This window comes from Colossoma macropomum, unplaced genomic scaffold, assembly GCF_904425465.1.
Source record: "Colossoma macropomum unplaced genomic scaffold, Colossoma_macropomum, whole genome shotgun sequence".
Taxonomy (NCBI): domain Eukaryota; kingdom Metazoa; phylum Chordata; class Actinopteri; order Characiformes; family Serrasalmidae; genus Colossoma; species Colossoma macropomum.
The window spans coordinates 7,193,863-7,215,766 of record NW_023494786.1 but is presented as its reverse complement, the minus strand read 5'-3'; the positions used below and the strand labels follow the sequence as shown (position 1 = coordinate 7,215,766).

Sequence of the window (21,904 nt, the reverse complement as noted above, 5' to 3'; positions counted from 1 at the left end):
GAGACTAAATTGTACCTAAATCAACCATCAACCCCTGTGGGCCCAAATGTTACAGAGCCTGATCAATAACTACAGTCAGCATTTTGGTGGCATTGATTATTATATAAGAGGGAGTGTGCGGAGGACATTGGGAACACAGGACTAACACTGTTCTTTTTTTGTGATTCAAGCTCAAATTCTCTTCATGTAAGCACACATTGTATTTAGAAAAGAGGAGGAAAGATACAAAAGAACTTGGATTTTTTTAGATAAAGTCTTTCAGACATTTTGTGGTAAAAATATTCAGGGATTGCTCACAACAGACAAGCACATTCAGAGCATATCCTGGGCCTGTCAACTGTGGATAAAAAATGGATAATCTCGACTAAAGGTTGGCCAAATACAGCTGGGAGCTCACAGCATTCCAGCTGCGGAGGCCTCTCAGACTAACGTGCATGCATGTGTATGTGCAGCCCAGGGCTCCTTTCAACACTCCTGAAGCACCCCCTCACTTTTGTATGGTGAAGATCCATCCACTGACATAGAAAGCTCTTAAATCCCTCAGCCGTTCCATTTCATAAGAAAATCCTCACCTCATCATACAAGAACCATGTGTCCTGTCTGTGTTGGCAGGCTGCCCTGGAGCAGACGCATTTCTGATTCACAAGAGTGACATGGCCTGATTAATGCTACAAATACAAGCAAATTACAGGGGAATTCCAGTGATTTTTAAATTAAATGGTTTAGATGTACACAGTTATTCAGCGTGGTCTGATGAACTGCACCATTCTAGAGAAACATTCAGAGTTGTTCATAGTGGTGGTGATGGGAACCAGACATCCGAAAAAGTTTAATGCCTCTAAAAGCTTCCTCACAGAAAATTATTCGATCAAATATTTATGAAAATAAAAAACATTGCCAAATTCCTTGAACATGGGTTTATGATAGTTTTGAGAGAGTTTTGGCTTAAAATGTAAACTATTAGTGACAGAGAGGTGCATGCAGGGCATTGTAAGCCAGAATAATACCTATATACTATAATACCATTATCAACATTGCATATAAAAACAGCTGTGTATACATACTTTTTTAACATGTAGCACTGGTGCTATTAAATTTGCAAGTGTCATTTCTTTTTATTAAGACAAATTAAAATGATATAAAATGCTTCTAAAATGATTAATCTCAATAAGTGGATGAAAATGTTATGTTAACCATAACTTGAAGCATGTAAAAGGTATTTTAATGTTAATTCTGTGAAATGTACAGACAATTTATTTTCTACACATTAATGAGGTGCTATTAGCAGTTTTTATCTGCATCTTTGAGTGCAAAGAAACTCAGACCAGCCTATACCAGAAACCCACACCTGCAGAATGGAGACATTCTTTTAAAAACAGGAAATAGCTTATGACTTCAAGGTAAGACTCTGTGTTATTTAGCATGTAATTTTAGTTTAATCAGCTACCTTAAAAATATAACACGCTGAAAATGGTATATAGGCTAAAGATAGTAAAGGTAGTAGGTACAGAAGGTGATGCTTCAGCTCTCGAAGTCTTTTGTGCTGACATTTTTTCAGCAGGCAAACTGCAAAATCCCAAATCATTGCTGGCTTTATGTTTTACATTACAGCCCAAACAAAACAACTTCTAGGCCTTCTGTATATTGCAAGGCATTTTGTTTACAAATATATGGATTTGTTCTGTCCTGACTATGATCAACTATGAACAACTGACTACAACTTCTATAGTCACTTGGACAAGATATTAGAATGAAGACGTACACAGGACGATCTATCGTATGTGTGTGACTGATCTTTTTTCTATTCGCTCAGGATTCATTTCTCCTAGCATGTGCAACAATAATGCCACATCGTACAGCCCAGCTATATTGCTATGTTGCACATCATGATCCCTCGTTCCTGTCACCATCACTGTAAAGCAACGAGTAAGTCGGCAAGTTTCTCTACACTGAACCATTTCACATCACACTGAGAGCCTTTTTACACTTTGCACTAACATGCATTTTTTGGTGATAAAATCACATTCCGATTTCACTTGACTGCATGAAAAGCTAGGTGTAAACACCCTGTGGACGCATCATGACTGGATTACGAATAAACCACAGTCGGAGGTGATCTTGACCACATTTAACGTAAGTGTAAACAGAATGTGTTTTGTTATTCCATTTCACGAGTGGAAGCGCATCTGCAAATTGCTGACTAGCAGGTGAGAAAATAAACAAGGAAACAAAAGATAAAGGAGGCTGAAGTTCCCCAAACCAGGAGCCTGCTTGTGCTCTGCCGAGCTAGTCGTCATGTATCATAACAGTGGAAAAAGTACACAAAAGTAAAATGGAAATGACTGTGTTGGATCTCATCTGTTAACACTGGGGACGCATTTTAGTGAAAACTGTAAATGGAATCTGATCAAAGTATATCCTGACGCAATCTGGACATGGACAACACACACACACACACACACACACACGCACATACATTATCTAAGCGAATTATCTTTCTGGGTTGCGGGGGGTGTTGGTGCCTATCACAGCAGTCATTGGGCGGAAGGCAAGAAACACCCTTGACAGGTCGCCAGTCCTGTAAACAGGCTCTGAATGACTTTGTTTACATCTCATTAATTTATTATTAAGTCACTTTGAAAGACCACTGGAATTCTCCTTTAATAGCTTCTGACTTCCACCAGATCAAGGCTGTGTGCTTAAAGTGGACCATGATTTGGCAGGAATATGAAAGAAGAGAGATGGCAGTGTTTTGTAAGAATATGGATGTATGTAAAAATGTTAAATGTAAAAAACACACATACTATTGACATTTTTTTGCCAGCTGTTGATTATTCCAAATGCCAAAGAACACATTATTCCAATTATGGATGAATATTGCACTCAATACGCAAATAAATGTGCATTTTCCCATTCAATCAAACAATGTCCTGGAGTGCTATGCACAGTGCATTTGTCTTCCATGGGAAAGGCGATGCATGCACTGCTTTTTTTGGGGGAAATAAACTGGTTCTGGAGGTGATCCTGGGCTTGTGGAGTTAACAGAAAGTGATGTGTGCTCACAGCCTCTAGAGCACGAGCAAAGGGGCCAGCTTGGTTTTGTGGCTGACTGCCAAATACGCACACTCACAGTCACTTCACCAGTGTCTATGCAGCTCACCCTTTTTCTCAGAGCTGCTGCCATTAAATCACTCGCACAGTCAGGCGGGTAGACCAGCTCCTGGCTGGGCCCCCTCCTCCTTTTTGACCTCCGTTGCTCCATTGTGGACGCCGGCTCTTGTACTCCTGGCGGTCCCAGAATCTCTCATCACTCCTTGGGGTCAGGACTGCAGCGGCGCTGAAACTCCTGCCCATACTCGTGCACCCATTTGTTAGCCACTGAAAGAGAGGTTTTAGGGTATGAGGATATGAGCAAATGCCACAAACACACAAAACTGTTCTTATTCACAAAGAGAATAATGTGGAAATGTTTGCAACTTTCTTCTAAAAGGTCTACTCAGGTAAAGTTGCTGGAGCACCTGCGTCATCTCTACACTCTGTTTGACCCTAGGTAAACATTTTGAGTGTCGTGTTAAGTGTTGCAAGATTGACACAGTGGAAAAGTTCAGCTGACTCTGCAAACAGAAGTTTAAGATTAGAGGATTCAAGGCAACGGCTGCAATCGTGCTGCTTTGTAAACTTATTACACAAGCATAAATTTGACAATCAGAGAGCACTGATCTTTTTTATAGTCAAATTATAAAGGTTTTTGATGATTTTCCAGGTGAAAATAAGGTAACCCATCCTCTAAAGGGAATAAAATATGGTGTTTTTATATCTGCAAGTTTAATACACTGGAAAAATACATATAAAATACAAAATATAAAAGTTTTGTCCTCAATATGTTAAACTCAACAGATTGTGCATTAAAATGTGCAGATGCATGTTTTCTGTAGAGTCATCAAACAAAATCATAAACAAAAGAGTGATTCTATCTTTATTTAGCACAAAATGGGTGCCAGAGACACATTTTCACCCTTTCAGCCAGCGAAAAGGTGGCAAATTTTAGTCTTTAGTCTGTAGTTGTTGTTAATCTTTATGATAATGAAATATGTGCCAATCAGTTACAATTCACAGCGATACCAATCACTTAAAGAGTTATCTGCAATCTCACAGAACAATGCCATGTCTCTGAAATGGCCCCCTAAAGAACATACTCATAATTTTGTAGATGTGAGGTTTTGTTAAAACAGTGCTGAGTCTTTCTGGTTCTTTCTAGATGTAATGGCATACAGACGTTCCTCATTAACCCAGTAATAATCATAATTTTGTTAATAAATGATCATGGCACAGAAATCATACCCCATTTGTCGCCAATGAGGACTGGACAACCTGCATGTAGAGTGTCTCCATTGCCTTGGCCATTTCTATGAAGGTTCCACCAGAAGAGAGCACTATTCTGGAGGAAAGACAGGCACACAGAAACATAAAGATGCATAAAAGCAACATTACAGCATAACGTGCAAATCTCTGCACTATTGACCTCCTTCTTTCCTTAGCTTTTGATAGATTATAGGTCAGTGCTTACGACTGTTACGTTAACCCATCTCCAAAAGGCTTAGCCACAGGTGGTGAAAGCCCACAGGCCACAAAGGTCAAAGGGTCAGATTCTCACTAGGCATCAGTAGTGTTTCAGCCACAGCTCATTTAATAGAGTCCCATTCATGCCCCTAACACAAAGCCTCCAGTGTAATAGGATACCTTCTAACAACAACCACACATACCATAATGAAACGCTCAAAACGCTGGGCCTCGAAAGAACCGAACTCATCTCTCTGCATTGCTTTGGATGGTTGTAATAAGCGGAATCTCTGGCATTTTGACTTGACTTGATGTTAGGGGTGAACCAGTACACTCAGTTTATGATTGAATTGACAATACTGGTTTACAATTTGATATTCTTATAATATTATGAATATTAATAAAGGACAGTGGTGACTTTTCCAAAGTTGTTGCACAAGCTACTAAGTGTTGGTGTAATTACTCAAAACGCCATCCATTAAAAATGACTAATTACCTCTCACAGACTGTAATGGGATTAGTTATCACTTCCTAGAAAAACAAATTTCACTGCTCATGATTTACTTCTATGTTATCCCATAAACCCATTTACAGTCTCATGCAGAAGTCGGAGCCTCCTCTGTTCAAATTACATGTTTTATTGATCTTCTAAGTGAAAATAAGTTAACACATCCTCTACAGGGAACACACTTAAATATGTTTAAAGTAACATTTAACATTTGTAATGGCATAAGTATAAAATGTGCCATAAGCTTTGCACAGGACACATTTTATGTTTTATTTTCTCTTCCAATACATTAAATTCATTAAATAAACAGTAGCTGTGGAGAAGAGGATGTGTTATTTTATTTTCACTTAGAAAAACAACAAAACATATCATTTGATCTGACTTTTGCATTCAACTGTACCTACTAGAAAGAAAATTCGCAGTACTTTTAGTACTTTATTTAGAACGATATAGCCAATCACAGTATACATCATTTAAAGGGGGTATGAATGGCTAATGCTATTTAAACTGTAGAAACTAGCCAGTAGAACCATTTAAAAACAACTGCCTCAAAATCAAATCTTTATGAATAAAATGTGAAGCTTACAGAGTAGTTTCTGAATGAAAATCGTGTCAGGCCTATTTTGCGTTCTGGCTAGCAATCTTTCTGTACAGAGCAAAAGAAAACTTACTAAAACTAATAATAAGAAAACGGTACCAACAAAAGCTTATTATCAACTTATCTTAAAAGTTACTCAACAGTTTAAACAATCTAGCAGCCTGGTCAGAGTCGCCAGATTGGGCAAAATCCCTGAGAATAGCACTTTAGATTTCAGCATTAAAGTGAAACACATATCTTAACCTTTCTTATTCTTATAGAATATTTAAATATCCGAAATAATATTTGATAGAATATTCAAAAATTAAAATATTCAATAAATGCAAAGCTAACAGCATTACTGAAGCTTGTACCGCGTTATCTCCAACATGATCTACCGCTGAGTGGAGCTGAGAAAGTAACATATGACATCTAATGTGTTGGAGTGGATTACGTTATGATTTTTGATGTTTAAACAATAAAATAATGGCATAATTATTAGAATGCAGCTAATAATTCCCATGCCCACTGATGCACACTGTAACGTTTTAGCATGTATTGATACACCCTTATTTGATCTAAATATGAATGCAATGTGCTGAATGTATGAAATGTGCAGTACCTCCACTACAGGGACACTGAAGTTGGCGTAGATGAAGGCTGTGGATCCTCCAGCCTCTACAGAGCTGAGCTGCAATGCATCACAATGTTCTCATTCACTCAGTGTTAATCTCAGTAAACACATCATTCAATATAGCCCATGGCACAGCTGAGCTTGTCGCTTGTCCAAAACTCACACACTGACTCTCTCGTATTGCACTGACAGGAATGTTTTCCTTGGAGAAAAGGCTGTATATGACTTTTTTGGAGGGGGGAGGGAGGCTGGGAGACTGGGTTGAATTACGTTATTGGAAAATCTTACATATTTCAGTGAGCTCTCCCACTGATATGTAAAATATGCACACAGTAGCACTGAGAGTGCACAGGCAGGAGACGATAAGACACAATTCACTTACATATATCATAAACGTGGCCATTCGATTTCCAGAATTGAGTCTGTACAATGGGCTGGATGTAGACTGCCAGAGAGATGAAAAGGGAAAAAAAAGCATGATAGCATTACAAGTCTGGATTTGACCCAGCCTGAACTTGAAAATCTCATCAATCACTCACTAAACACTAAAATTTTCCACAACTGAGTCAGGGTGTGCCTTTATATGAACATGCTTGCCACAAACTGACAGATCATATCATCAAAGCATTGCATCATTATCAGTCTTTCTGGCAGGTCAAACAAATCAAGGCAAAATAAAAGGTAAAATCACCCGGAAAAGGAGATCCAATCTACGGCTATTAATATTAACCTTATCTTTTAAAAGACTCAGCTGAAGGCATGCCATTACTAAAGTTGGCCTAATGAGAGAGCTATGGAAACTCTTTTTCTCATTCATGTTTGATTGCCCTCTCTGCACTCTTACTAAAGATAGGTAGATAAAGGACCTACTCACTGTATAAAGGACCTACTCACTGTAGCATGATCAAAATGTGGTTCGTAATGTCCTCCAATGCCGTAGTTCACTACTTGCAGATGTTCACCGTAGGGAAGCTGCACATTCAGGCCTGTTAGCAAAGTGATGCGTCGGTCCACCTTGCTAATGGTGGGATGTGCTGAGTCCTTCAGCCACGCACTGGAAGATGAACAAACACAAGCTATGAGATACTCTACATGGCCAAATGACCATCACACCTTTATGAGCTTGCTGGACATTCCATTCCAAAACCATGAGCAATAATATGGAGTTGTCACCCCTCTGTCCTTTAGTGGCTACAACAGCCTCAATTCAGGCACTGATGTTAGACAAGAAATCCTGGCTCACAGCTGACATTCTAATTCATCCCTAATGTGTTCAGGGGTGTTGAGGTCAGGGCTATGCAGGCCACTGGAGTTCCTACACACAAACTCATCAAACCATGTCTTTACAGACTTTGGTTTGTACACAGGGCCACAAAGTTTGAAGCATTGTCTAAAATGCCTTTGTATGTTAACGTTACCCTTCGCTATAACTAAGGGGCCCAAACCCTGAACAGCCCAACAACATTATCCCTCCTCCACCAAACTTTACTGTTGACACTATGCATTCCAGTAGTTCTCCTGGCATCTGCCAAACCCAGATTCATCCATCAGCTTGCCAGAGAGTGAAACATGATTCATCACTGAAGAGAATGTGTTTCCACTGCTCATAGTGATCTTAGGCTTGTGAGCAACTGCTCAAACATGAAAACCCATTTGATTAAGGTCCCAGCACATCTTGTGCTGATGTTGCTTCCAGAGGCAAGCTGGATCTCTGTAGTGAGAGACACAACAATGGATAGGTGGTTTTTATGCGCTACAAGCTTTAGCACTCGGCAGCCCTACTCTGTGAGTTTGCGTGGTCTATTTCTTTGTGGTTGAGCTGTTTATGCTCCTAGATGCTTCCATTTCACAATAATAGCACTTACAGTTGACTGGGGCAGATCTAGCAGGGTTTCTAAACTGACACGTGGCAAAGGTGACATCCTATGAGAGTGTCACATTTAAAGTCACTGAGCTTATCAGTATGACTTATTCTACTTCCAATGTTTGTCTATGGAGATCACAAGGCTCTGTGCTTCATTTTATATACCTGTTAACAATGGATGCGGCTGAAACGCCTGAACTCAATAATTAGGAGTCGTGTCTACATACTTTTGGCCATATAGTGTACAACTCAGTTCCCTTAAACACACTTCAAGGTTAAGACATCAAACATGCAAAAATATTAGGAATATTACTATAGAGATGTTGAAAATCAGAACTAACAGGACCTGGTTTTCATTCACTTAAGGTGACAGAACCACTATTAATTCTAAACTGCACAGTCCAGAATATGATAACTACACTGTCCATATTTATACAACTAATAGAGTTTAGTGTTATGAAAAGAAGCTTTTGTGTGAGCACTGTAACTTTATGGGTAACCTACTATTTCTGTTTCCAAGAGGGAATCATCTGTTTACAGTCTCATAATGTTAAGTGTTAGCTTAAAAGCAATCGCACCATGTTATTTTTCCCACATTATACTGAAACTAAACGTATAATCTATTGCTGCAGTGTAGCGTTTAATGCTATTATGACAGCAGTGAGTGCCACTCCCATAGAAACTGTCTGGACTAAGGCTTGTAATCAACATTTATTACCTCTTGCTGATGCGGTAGTCGACAGTGGTCTGGTTCACTCCTGATGCCACAACTGATCTCCTTAGCTAAAAGGAGCAAGAAGAACATGCAAAATAGAAAATAATTAGAAAAGCATGGTGTTGACCAAAGGGAATAGGTTACAAAGTAAAATAATGTGGGCCAATAAACTTCTGAAAATAATACTTGGATTTTTTCAATGTTGTTTTTTAAAAGATCTTCTTTTAACATGTAGTTGAAAAAAAATGTAATTAAAAAAATATTATTCAAAAAATGCTGTCCCATGTTTTCATATCACTACCAGAACACAGATTTTTGTCCATAGGAGGAGCCTTATTTTAGCCACACGCCTGCATTTACAAGCAGAAAGTGAGACTGCATCTCTGTTCCTCATGGCCACATGGTGAGCAGTTAGATCCCATTGTTTTGAAGTAAATGTGTCTCAAAGTCTGAAAATCAGTGTGTAACATCGAGAACTGTCTAAAGTAGTATTTTGTGCTTTAATGAAAAATGCTATGAGTTTATGTGTTACAAAGCTGTGTTTGCTAGGCAGGTACTGGCTAGTGTTTTTGAGTTTTGGTCTAGCTTAAATTATCACTACTGAAACAGTCACCACTGAAACACTTGGTAAATTTTTGGTCTTGTTATGATTGTTTTGGTAGTGACAAAATTGAATGTTCAATCATTGTTTTTAATGAAATAACATAATCAAGTTATAGGGTCACTCAAAGCAAAATGATTTAATCTAAAGTCCAAGCCAGTGAAAGTCTGAAATGTATTTTCGGCTCTGATTTTGAACCAGCTCCGTAGAATGATTGATATATTGCCCTTTTTGTATCTTATAAAAGGCCCTATATATGTTTGTATTATATGTGATACACATATATTTTTTCTTATTTTTGTTTAATATATACTAGCATTTTGAAGTTTGGAATCATGTGTCATATTAATAATTACAGTTATTTTATTCAGTTTTAAAAATAAAAAAGGTATTTCAGACAGAAGGTATTTCGAGATGCATTATTCAATTTCTCATTTTTTGGGAACACCAAAAAGTTATAAAATGATTGTGCAGTTAAGCTGCAATTAAATAATATACTGTAATTATTTCCTTACAGTAGTTTTTCAGAAATTATAAGATTTGACCACCCTGTTTCAAATACAAGGCAGTGCAGATGAATAACTTCAGCCTGTCAGCACTATGCACCATGTGCTTTACATGACTACAGTTGATGCTTGCTGTTGCACATAGTGATATAAGGCTTATGTGCAGCTTCTTGGCCATAGAAACTCATTTCATGCAGATCCCGACACACAGTTTTTGTGCTAATGTGCTAACAGAGGCAGAACTATGTAGTGAGTGATGCAACAGAAGATATGTGATTTTTACATGCTACGTAATTCAGCATCTACTGCTTTGTGGCTAAGCTGTTGTTGCTCCTAGACGCTTCCATTTCACAATAACAGCACTTACAGTTGACTGGGGCAGATCTAGCAGGACAGAAATTTCACAAACTGACTTGTGGCAAAGGTGGCCTTCTATAACAGTGCCATTTTTAAAGTCACTGAGCTCTTCAATATGCCCTCCTCTACTGTCAGTGTTCATTTATGAAGATTGCATGGCTATGTGCTTGATTTTATACAACTGCTAGCAATAGGTGTGGGTGAAACACCTGAACTCAGTCATTAGGAGGGCTGTCCATGTATTTTTGGCCATATAGTGCATCTTCCTATCTGCATTTAGCTTTGTCAGATTATATTCTTCATATGTGAAAAAAAAACATTTGACAAAGTCACATTATTAAAGAAGAAGAGTAGATTAAAAGGCTAAACATTATATCAGGCATGTCAAACTGGCGACTTTCTGGGCCAAAAAGCTGCGGAGATTAGTGTTTATTCTCATCTAATGCTCTGAATTCAGTTTATGAAGGCCTTGCTAATTAGCTGATAAGCTGAATCGTGTTTTTTTAATGAAGTTGTGCACGAAAGTCTGCAGTGTTTTGGCCCACCAGGACTGGAGCCTGACACATGTGCATTAAATGGCTAATATAAAAGGGATTTCCCCAGGTGTCTTTGTACAGCAGTTTCATGGAAGGGAGCGCAATGTTAGAATTCAACTACTGGAAAGGAAGTGAGATTTTTAACCTCCGAATAGTGGTGACAGAAAAACTCAATTCAGTGTTCAGTCTGCCCAGACAAAGATGACAGAGTGGAACTGTACTGAGTGGAATAACTGATGGCAGTGCTGGCACGACTGACACTTCCTAAATGACGCATTCACAACGTCTGTTTTCAATCAGCCCTCTGAAGCATCATCAGACGGTAACGCAATGATGAAGGCAGTGATGATGGCCTTTCTTAAAGGACCAGGAAACAAAAAAAGATTCTTCTCATTTTCTTGTGGCTCCCAGAATAAGCGATTCAGAAACTTGGAACAGTTGCTCTCTCTATGTTGTGGGCCAGCCGTTACTTGTCATGAATAGTTTCCACAAGCGTGGAAGTGGAAGGCCAGCCAGAAATGGTCTGCGGCTCAGAACTTTTTCGCTGAGTATATGGAGCCACACTGTTCTTCTCCAAAATTATGGTCATATTGTCCAAGCCTCAATTTTCACAAAGCATCTTCATTTCCATATTTGGGTTTCACACACAGAACAGTCTATTCTTTTTTGTCTAATAATGGAGACAGATGTGAACTGCATGCCACACAATTCACACAGTGTTAACACAGCTTTTGCTGTGAACAGCTTTAATGAAAGATCATGTCTGTCAGCCTAACACTAAAGGAAAGTGGGAGATGGGTGGTGGAAAAAAAAATGCAGAATTTGGTTAAAACATTGAGTCACTACCCGCTCAAGAAAATGCTCTACTTATTTATATAAACACAACTGTTCTTTATTTCCTTTTACTGCTGTCATTGTTTGTTTTACAACATAGGGCTTGCTTTTATCTCAGTGAGCCAGCTGATAGACACTGGCAGACACTGTTAGAAAGTATCCAACAATAGTGATGGCAGAAAAAAGCAAGACAATCTTACTGCATTCATTATTAGTTTTACAAAATATAGCGTGGTTTATAATTTTTATTTCATTTTTATTCAATAGGATTGTGCTGGTGTTCAAACTCTGCAAGTATTACAGCACTACTCTTGTTTCATTGTAAAGTTTTGGATGGAAACAAAAGGGTTAAATGCTGGAAATGCTCAATCAGTAGTTGTTTTTATCCATGTTATCTAGGTAGACATAGTAAAGTGACCTCTCCTACTGGTTAGAACGTCAAGAGCTGTAGAGAAGGCCTAAAGACTTTAATTAACCATCAGCATAATTACAAAGTGACCGAGGAATCAACCAATCATGTTTTGATTTCCAAAAAAGTGAGACCAGTTTCATGAAAAAAAAATCATCACATTAGACCTTCTGGAAGTCCCAGATCCATCACTGACTGTAAAAACGAGCAGCAGACTAATCAAAGGGTTGTTAGGGGAAAAATAAAACAGTGGCAGCAGCCCTAGACCAGCCTCTTTACTGAAACAGTCACTGTAAAACTGATGCAAGGTAAAATGTATACTAATATGGCTGCCATAAGTTTCAAATGAAACATGAAATGTGTTTTAGAAGCTTAAGATATGTTAAGATATTAGCTTAGCGCTAGCAAACTACTTGAATGTCATAGGGCCGCTAGCAGAAGTAGGTCTTACTGGATAAGTGTTTTTTTTCTCATATTTTGACAGTTGTGACATTTACAAGCCGAACTGAAGGTCTTGTTCTAGTAGTCATGGTTCGCCTATGTTATACAGTATCAACAAACAGTGATGGTCCTCATACATTACATTCAGCTCGCTCCAATCAGAATTATCTGTGTGCAATAATATTGATTATATGTGTTCAATTTCTTTTTTTATAATTGATGAAGTGCTGAAATTAACAACTGGAAATTTAAGGTTTTAAAATTGAGAATTTTTGCGTTTCTTGTCAACACCATTTGGGATAGGAGACTGTTTTAGGGAGTGTAAGAGGGAGAGAGGCAGAGAGAGCGAGAGAGATTAACTGTTTGACTTTTTATGGTATTACAACCCTGTTTTTGGCATCAACCCCACTGAGATTTTACTTTTTAGGAATTCTCAACAACAGCTGAATGATGTGAATTAACAGTCTAAGCTTGGTAGACTATTTACCCCTCTTTAAAGCTACACATCAAACTTATAAAGGATTCCATTCTATGCACGGACTTAAATATCACTGTTGTCGGAAGAAAACTCCAAAATGATAACTTTACAGGAGAAGGAAAAAAAACATGCTTTACTTTTAATGTAAGTCATTGGAACCAGACTTTTTTCCAAGTAATTTTGGGACGTTTCTTTTAGTCCATTCATCATGAAATTTACATACAATGTAAAGGACAACAGGCATTTTCAATTTATGTCAAAATATATAAAAAAGGTCAAAAATGGAGATACAAAGTTTTCTTCTGACAACAGCGATATGTAATGTCCAGGAGTGAAACTTTTTGAAACATATTATGTTTTCAGCCGAGCTCACAGCTTGCACTGAATGTACAAACATTCCTGATAGCATTAGCCAACGTGACGTCAGGTCATGTGTGAAACCCAGATTCTGAAACTTTGAATCAAATCAGGGCAACTGACTCCTTTTGATCGGACATTTCGAATGATTCAATATGAGCATCACTATTAAACAATCATCTAATAATTTAAAATGATCAGAAATGCATGCAAGTATATATGTATTAGACTTCCATATGATCAGAAATGGAATAAAAATCGTACTATTTTCTTGTGCTGCATTTGCGCCATAAGAATCATCGTCTGTGCTGGTACTTTTTCTGAGAAATTAAAAATCCGATCCACACTGGCCCCTCCTCACAACTTACAGACCTTAAAGGATCTGCTGCTAACATCTTGGTGCCCGATAATACAGGGCACTTTCAGAGATCTTGTAGAGTCCATGCCTTGGTGGGTTGGAGCTGTTTTGGCGGCACACAGAGGACAGCAAATTAGGCAGGTGGGCATAATGTTTCCATGAGCTAACTTTAGGATAAAGCCTACAACTGGATCACTGTTAAATTCTACTGTGAATTTGTAAATAGCAAATGATGAAACTTCTATTAGCCTTGTAGCTCCCTGTGTAAAACCAACCGAAAAATCAAGCTTCAGACACCAAAAATGTCTTTTTTGGGGTAAGTGTAAAAGTGGGCAAATATGTTTTTTGGTGAAACACATATTTCAGGTGCATTTTAATGTGAAGCATCCCTGATGCTACCATTGTTAAACCACAGATACACACTTCACAAAATACATGCTGTTCCCCAAGTTCTAAATTTGCAAGCAAATCAAACTGTACGCTCCATTCAGGAGAATGTTGTAGCTGTTTTTCTGGTAACTAATCTTGGAGTTTGAACATTTGTGTATTAAATCAGCTTTTTTGTTTGTTGTACAAGACTTATGAGATTTCCATTCGCGGTCATGAGACCGCAGCAAATTAAAAAACAAACAAACAAACAAACAAACAAAAAAACTTCTGGGCAAACAGTTTAACTTGACAGTTGTTTCACTATGCAAAATGATTCTGTATGTTACTATATAATACCATGCCTATGAGCAATTATGACAGCTTAATGAACCAGTTTAAATGAGCATTATGGCCTAAAAAAATGCATTCAGTATGTTACTTGTCATGTGCAGTATTCTGTAGCACAGCACTGCATCCCTCAGGCTCACTGGACAGAATTCAGAATTTTGTATCTTTATGTGCTTTCTTCCATTAAGGTTCTCTCACTACAATACCCAGCATGCATTACACAAATATATCATGCAACCACTTGGAGCTGCATCATTGCAATAAAGAAATCCTGACTGCTAGTGTAGCCACTGAGGTTAACAAATACAGATGTGATTTTTGGCTACTCAGCAGTGATATTAGCTGCACTGTAAAAAGTATATAAATAAAATAAAATAAAATACAATTTGAAGGCAACTAACTTTAGCAAAAACACTGTGAAGTAAGTTGACTTCAAATTGTAAGATAACCCAACTTTCCTTTTTTAGAGAGTGTCTGGCTTCCTTCTGCATTAGCCAGCAAGAGGGGAAAAACCTAATTCAAACAGCCCACCCATAAGAATTCACTCCAAAGCAGTCATAGTTCTTCAAAACATTTAAGACACATCATCAAAAAGGGGTTTTCCTAGTCTTTAAACTCAAAAATCACACTCTAGAGACTATTGTGACACCATAGTAGGAGGAGAGTAGACATGTTTACAACAGATGAATCAATGGTTAAAAGTTTCTCTTCGGCTGATATTTCTCTTTAAACACCAAAGAACAAGAAATCAACAGCTTTTAGATACACTATTTGTAGCTATGACTCACCCCTGGCAATGCACAGTCCCTGATGTTCTGGGCCTCAGCTGCCGTGACGAAATCATGAAACAGCACCACATAAGGCTGCAGGCTGACCAGCTCACGTTTCATGGGTTGCAGGAGCAGACCAGGACTACCATTGGTGAAATAGTCGCAAAACAGGCTGGGGTTTTCATAGAGCTTTGGCTGTGAGGAGAGAAATACATCTGAGCTTCATTACGCAATTTGAGACCAACCAAAAAAAAACTGCCTTCCAACTTCAACTCTCTCTACATGTTTACAGCCCACACCCTGCAGCAAGACTCACATTTCTGCAAATTTTATAACAACAAACAACTGCACAGACATCATTCTCTACTCATATGGTAGTTTAGCATTACGATGTACATATCAAGACGGATTGTGAAAAGACACTGAAGCCTCTGAAATGGACCACTGTTTTAATTGACCGTCATAATACTAATGGCCATTTCCTCATAATTAAAGTAGCAACTTGTCAATGGATGAATGATGTTTAAACACGAGTATGACACCAAATATAACTGTGCTGTTTCTACAACAGTAAAAGTGCATAAAAAGAGAGGTTACCAATTAGATCTGGCGGATTTCACTGCAGCAGAGCAATATGAGGCAAGTCTCTTCAGAAAGGATATACGCGAAGAAGTACAACTCATGGTTAACATTAATTTAAATGGCTTGATGGCTTAAATGGTTCTGACGATATCCACCATATGCTCAGAAAAGTGTTTTATGATATAATTTATCACAATGATGATAAAATATCATCATATTGCCCACCCCCTCATGACACTATGATATATTACTCATGACAACTCATAACCATCACATCTGCCACGATAAGTTTATGCCATGGTTATGTCAGTGTTATGTAGCAGGGTTCTAAAGGGTTACCGGAGTTTAATTTTCACTGGCATGCAGCCTGGCTTACAATGGATCAGATGACTGAATCAGTCATTAAGCTGCTTATCACACATTAAGGTTATACCTGAGATCCCTGGGTCTGGCAAAGCCTTTCATAGGTGTTCCTGGTTCTGAGGTAGGTGGAACTGGGTCTCTTCAATACTGACCCCGATCTCAGAATGGGACGACGTGCAACCAGCAGCCTCTCATACTTCTCCACATTCTGCAGGACCCTTATGTTTGAGGGATCTTGAAGAAAAGATCAAAATTCAAAGTGAATACAGACAATAGTACAGTGACATGGTAAGAAATTAGATAAGAGAGACATTACAAATTTTAGACAGATTAGAAACCACTCATATCTACACTATGTGGCCAAAAGTATGTGGACAGCCCTTCCAATTACTGAGTTCTGGTCTTTCAGCCACACTCATTGCTAACAGGAGTAAAAAAGCACATAGTCATACAATTTCCATATACAAACACTGGCAGCAGAATAGACTGTATTGAAGAGCTCAGTGAATTTAAACATGGGACTATTATAGAATGCCACCTTTGCCAAACGTCTATTTGTTAAATTTCTGCTCTACATGATTTGTCCCATCTAGGCAGCATCTAGGGGCAACAATGGCTCAGCCACAAAGTGGTAGACCACGAAAGCAGGGCCTCCAAGAGCAGGAGCACATAGCATATGAAAATCGCCTATCCTAAGATGTGTAATGCCAAGTGTCAGCTGGAGTGGTGTAAAGCATGCCTCCAGTGAATTCTGGAGCAGTGGAGAAATGTTCTCTGGAGTGATGAATCACAGTCATGAGTTTGGTGTGGAGGAACTCCATTGGCCTGCATAGAGCCCTGACCTCATTGAACACCTTTGGGATGAATTGGAATGTCAATTGTGAGCCAGGCCTTCTCATCCAACAGTGTCTGACCTCAAAAATGTTATTTTGACTTAATGGGCACAAATTCCCACAGGCATAGTCCAAAATCTTCCCAGAACACCAGAAGAGTGGGGGCTGTTGTGGTTGCAAAGGGAGGCCAACTCCATATTAATGCTTTGCTTTGGAATGGGATGTCCAACAAACTCATATTGGTGTAATGGTCAGGTGTCCACATACTTTTGGCCATATATTGTATAGTCTGTATTCTTTATCCCTTCTTGTGATTCAGAAAACAGCAGTTGTTCTACAAGCTGTTTTCAATAGGTAGTTCAGGGAAAAATTTTATTTACACATTTACTCCAAATGTAGCCCATTAGCCAAGACATGTTTGGGGTCCAAAGTTTGCTTCTTTAGATTTGATTGATTGCATTGCATTTATCTGACTGATGGCATTTAGAGTAAGAATAAGTGATTTTTTTGCTGAACTACTGCTTAATCTGACACTTTCACGTGGCACGCTATAAGCTGTCTCTTGACCATTTAACAGGATAACTTACCATGACGCAGCAATTCCAGAGAGAGACTGAGTGCGGAAGAGATGTTTCCTGTCTGAAGTAATGCAAACAAGAGGGTTAATAATGTAAACTATCAAACCTAAGGACTGCTTCACCATAAACCCAAGAAAAAAACACTGATTTAAGAATAACAGACCTTGAAATGAGAGAAGGCTAAGTGATCTAGGGCATCTTCCAGAGTGCCCTCGTTTTCCGGGCTCCAGTTCACGCCTCGGAACAGCCGCACTGCCTCTTCCAGCCATTGCACAGAGTGGTAGTAATCCTCCACATCATAGGCCACCTGGAAAAGAGAACACTATAATGAACTGAACAGGCAGCAAAAGAAAACCCCAGTTTAATTTTAGTCATCATAGTGCAAGAGAAGCTCACTAATATAACGACAAGAGCCTGTGTGCATGTCTAGAATGGTACCTGCCAACACAAGGTATTCATTTTAATCCCTTATAGTCCCAGGCTTATTACATACTAAGGCTTGTTAATCAGTAACTACAGCGACTTCAATGCAAACTTGCTGAGCTATTTTCAGATTATAGAAGTGTATAATAAAACTTGGCTGGTGGGTTTAAATAAATTTAAAATTCAATAACTACATTAAATACATTTCAGAGGACTAAGATCACATCACCTACTCTTCACACTACTGCTGCAACCGTGCAAACATTTTTATGACTGATAATATCTCAGACAAATGGGGTGTTCCTGTGTTATTGTGTCACATTTTTCTCATTTGGCATTTTAGAAGTCTTCACTTTTCTCCCAATGACCACAAGAATCGGGGGAAAGGCTTTCACACCATCCCTGAAACGTCAGCTTTCAACACAAAACTAAACCCTGGTGACTGGAGCTCAGCCAGAAAAGCACCACAAGATGGAGAGAGAATGTATAACCGGGGCCTACTCAATATGGAATGTCAATTAGGAAGTTCCAGTGTGCTCAGATGGGAATGTCTGAATATCTACGTCTTCCAGAACGTTCCCTTCAGCCCCACAACATATTTCAAGCTGTGAGGAAGTGACTATTTTATTAGCAGTACCTCAGGATTTCCCTAAGAATGAGAACAGTCTGTGAGAGATAAGAACAGTCTGACAGTAGCAGAGCTAAGGAGAGTCCCACTAGAGCATCTACATTTAAAAGTCTCCTGTTCGGTCTACACCAGTAATGATGTAAGGTTATCAATTCTGTAGCTCAAGTCACAGCTGGCTCATCAACCTTTAATACAGGCTTAGTAACTACAGGGAACTTCAATGCGAACTGGTTGAGCTATTCTTAGGTTATAGAAGTGTGTAATAAAACATTGGACCTGCTGGTGGGCCATTTAAGGGGTTAAGGTCAAACAAGTGACCAATAGTAATAATAGTACAGAGTTTCAGGACAAGTCATAAGTCTCTGGAAGGAAGGAGAAATTACTGAAAGTACAGGGCATCACTTCAGTCGTATAAACCAAGAAATTTTCAAACACCCATGTTATTAAAATCTCATTCTACCTCAATTGGAAACATATGTCAGAAAATGTATCTGCATGAGAACACTGCACACTCATGCCACACTGCGCATCAACTGATATCCATATTCACATTAGTGCGAACAAAGTACAAGCCAAATAGGCTTCCAAAGCATCAGTGTTCTTTCAGTGTGGCCCACCTTTCCAACAAGGAAGCAGTCATCACCAGAGAGAGGGGTGGACACTGGTGGTTTGTAGATGTCAACTGGGTTGCCATTAGAGATCCTCTGGAAATGACCTCTCACCAGTCCCTCCACTTGAAGGGCGTAGACATCCTGGAGCCTCATCAGTCCCTGTGCTGCTCCCTGGAGGTCTTCTAGTTTGGGCAAACTGCTTTCCAACTGCTTGTAACTAACCCTCAGAGCTGAAAAACAAAAATGATGACTAAAAGGAGGAGAAGACCAGTGAAGGGGGATGACAGGTAAAGGGTTAAGAAGACATGTGTGAGTAGACATCAGGCTGCAGATTTTGAAGGGCACCTTGGAGGTTTTCCTCGGCTTCATAGCTGTAGACTAAATTCGACCATTCAGACTGCAGTCTCTTGATGAGTGTGAACGCCACTAGAGGGTTAGCAAGGGCAGTTGCTAGTTCGTTGTATATCCCATCGTGAAATGCAGAAACCTTTGAATAGAACCTGGAAGAATATACTGTACTTGTCATAATTCAGTTTCATAACACATATCACTCGCTTTAATGTAATCATATTTGATTGTTAACAAGAAAAACATGTAAATTAATGCCAGACAATTTATAGAGAGAAGTGATGCTCAATAATGTCCTCTGGGTTGGTCAAATACAAGAGGGCGCTCTTGAGCGAGTCCAAAATGAAAAGGTTAATATGGAGCATTTGTTCAAAATTGTAGTTTGTAAATGCTTAAACTTTTTTTTATATTGAAGAATACAATTAATTTTCTGAACACAGAACAGTATAAAACATTGTAACACTGCTGTTATATTTGGGAGTGTTTTTAAAATCCAGTTATAGGACTTTAAATTGTGACGTTTCACTGCTTCACTCAGCCAATGAGGTGCTCCACTTGTCAACCAATCAGCACTCAGTAGCAGTAATGCTAGCATCCTGCTGCCCCAAACCCATTTGCTGTGCGTTTCTTTGCTTTGTACTGAAATACATCCTTCTACGTTCCAAAATTTAAAGAAGGTTCTTGACAAGTGGTTAGAAGTTAATTTAACTTTTCGTTTTTAGCCATGTAGCTCCATTAACCTCAATTCACTGAGGACTCGCTTGCGGGCGCCCTTGTTTTGCAGTTTTTGATGTAATGGTAAAAATAGGAAGTGACCAGGCTCCCCTTAATCCAGATCTGTTAATGCACATCCGATAAATCAGACCAACCACTTTTTCCCACCCATGTTTAAAAAAAAACCTGCCTGTCCTACGATTGGCCAAAATGATTTTCATTGTGCGAAGTGATTGGCCCGAAGTTCTTACAGACAGCTGATCCACCAATCGTAGCAAAGGGCGGGGCTTGTCGGAATACAGGTGGGAAAACAAAAAAAACGCTTAAAGAACTGAGGATATTCTCACTGCACGTGAGTTTAATCTCGTTCATTTGTAAGTTTAGTCGTCGTGATATCAGAGCAGTTCAATCCATTAAAAATGAATTCTTTATTCTGCTTAGTTCGTGTTTAGTTTAAAAGGGTGCAAATGTTATTTAAATTGAGTTACACTTACTGTTTTAGGTGCAAGCTACATTACAGTTCATGACACGAGCGAATGAAGAAATAAACATGTTGACTTACCTTTTAATGTCCTCGAGTCTTTGAGTTTCATGATCAATGTACGTTCTTAAATAACCAATGAGCTGCCTTTCTGATAAAATCGCCTGCTTTACGCTCATCATCGAGGTGTACATCTCCCCGAGTGATTTATCAGCTACAGTGATGATCACAAAGCAAAGAGATAACAGACGAACACCTAGGACTGATGGCATTTTCAAGAGCTTATGAAAAAAAAAACAGCTTCGACGGCTTATATTTCTTTCATCCCTTCTCTCAGTTTAATGCGGCTAATCATCTCACTCTGCTACCATGTTCCCCTCGCTGCAGGCTGAGGCTCCGAACACCACCTTCCTTCCAGAGAAACATGAGTAATGCAGTGGCTCATGGGCTCAGCCTTCAAGAAAGACAGGGGTCTAGCTCACAATGCGTCTCTGAGGGATAAAAACACACAAAAACCTCTGAAACAAGCGTGAAATGCATTTACTGACAATTTGTCTTCCGCTAGTCACTGCAAGAGAGTGATTTGTTTACATTTAACCGCGTTGAAATTTCAGGTCGGATGAAAACGGGGGGTGGGGGTGGGGGTGGGGGTGGAGGAGTGGCATTAGCTTTTGTTTAAATGCAGCAGTTTGAGTAAGTTTTTCAAAGAAGCAGAGGTGGGTAAAGTAGCTCAAAACCACACTCACTGGGCCAGTTTAGCCCACCCAAAATATACATTATTAGTTCAAGTCATCAACAGTATTTTACTTTATTATTCAACTGGGCTGTCGTGTCTCCACATGTAGAATTAACTGTGATAGCAGGGTGCGAACTGGGGGCGGCGCTGCTGCTCTAATCCACCACTGAAGCGACACTATCAAAGATTTTCTAACAGGAGACCGCTATTTAGCGTTGGGGAAAAGTGTAACGCCGGCTCAACCAATCATATCAGACCTCGTAAGATGTCAGCCAATCATATTGGACCTTGCAAGTTGTAAGCCAATCATATGAGACTAGGGGGAGGGTCTCTGGTGCTACTCTGTATAATAACGTCAGAACCGCTTAAGTTGAGACAGGACTTT

The 21,904-nt window shown here is 39.1% G+C and overlaps 1 protein-coding gene across 1 annotated transcript; it reads right to left on the bottom strand.

Annotated features, from left to right (window-relative positions):
* Window positions 1–2,825: 2,825 nt before the first annotated feature.
* Window positions 2,826–21,345, bottom strand: p4ha3 (prolyl 4-hydroxylase, alpha polypeptide III). Its single transcript, XM_036559132.1, has 13 exons — window positions 20,865–21,345; window positions 19,586–19,740; window positions 19,247–19,470; window positions 17,742–17,885; window positions 17,588–17,639; window positions 16,238–16,401; window positions 15,241–15,417; window positions 8,862–8,926; window positions 7,174–7,333; window positions 6,662–6,724; window positions 6,268–6,336; window positions 4,342–4,438; window positions 2,826–3,378 (listed from the first exon to the last, which is right to left on the bottom strand). The coding sequence occupies exons 1-13, from the start codon at window positions 21,053–21,055 to the stop codon at window positions 3,308–3,310; spliced, it is 1,632 nt and encodes a 543-aa protein (XP_036415025.1). The 5' UTR covers window positions 21,056–21,345; the 3' UTR covers window positions 2,826–3,307.
* Window positions 21,346–21,904: the final 559 nt, after the last annotated feature.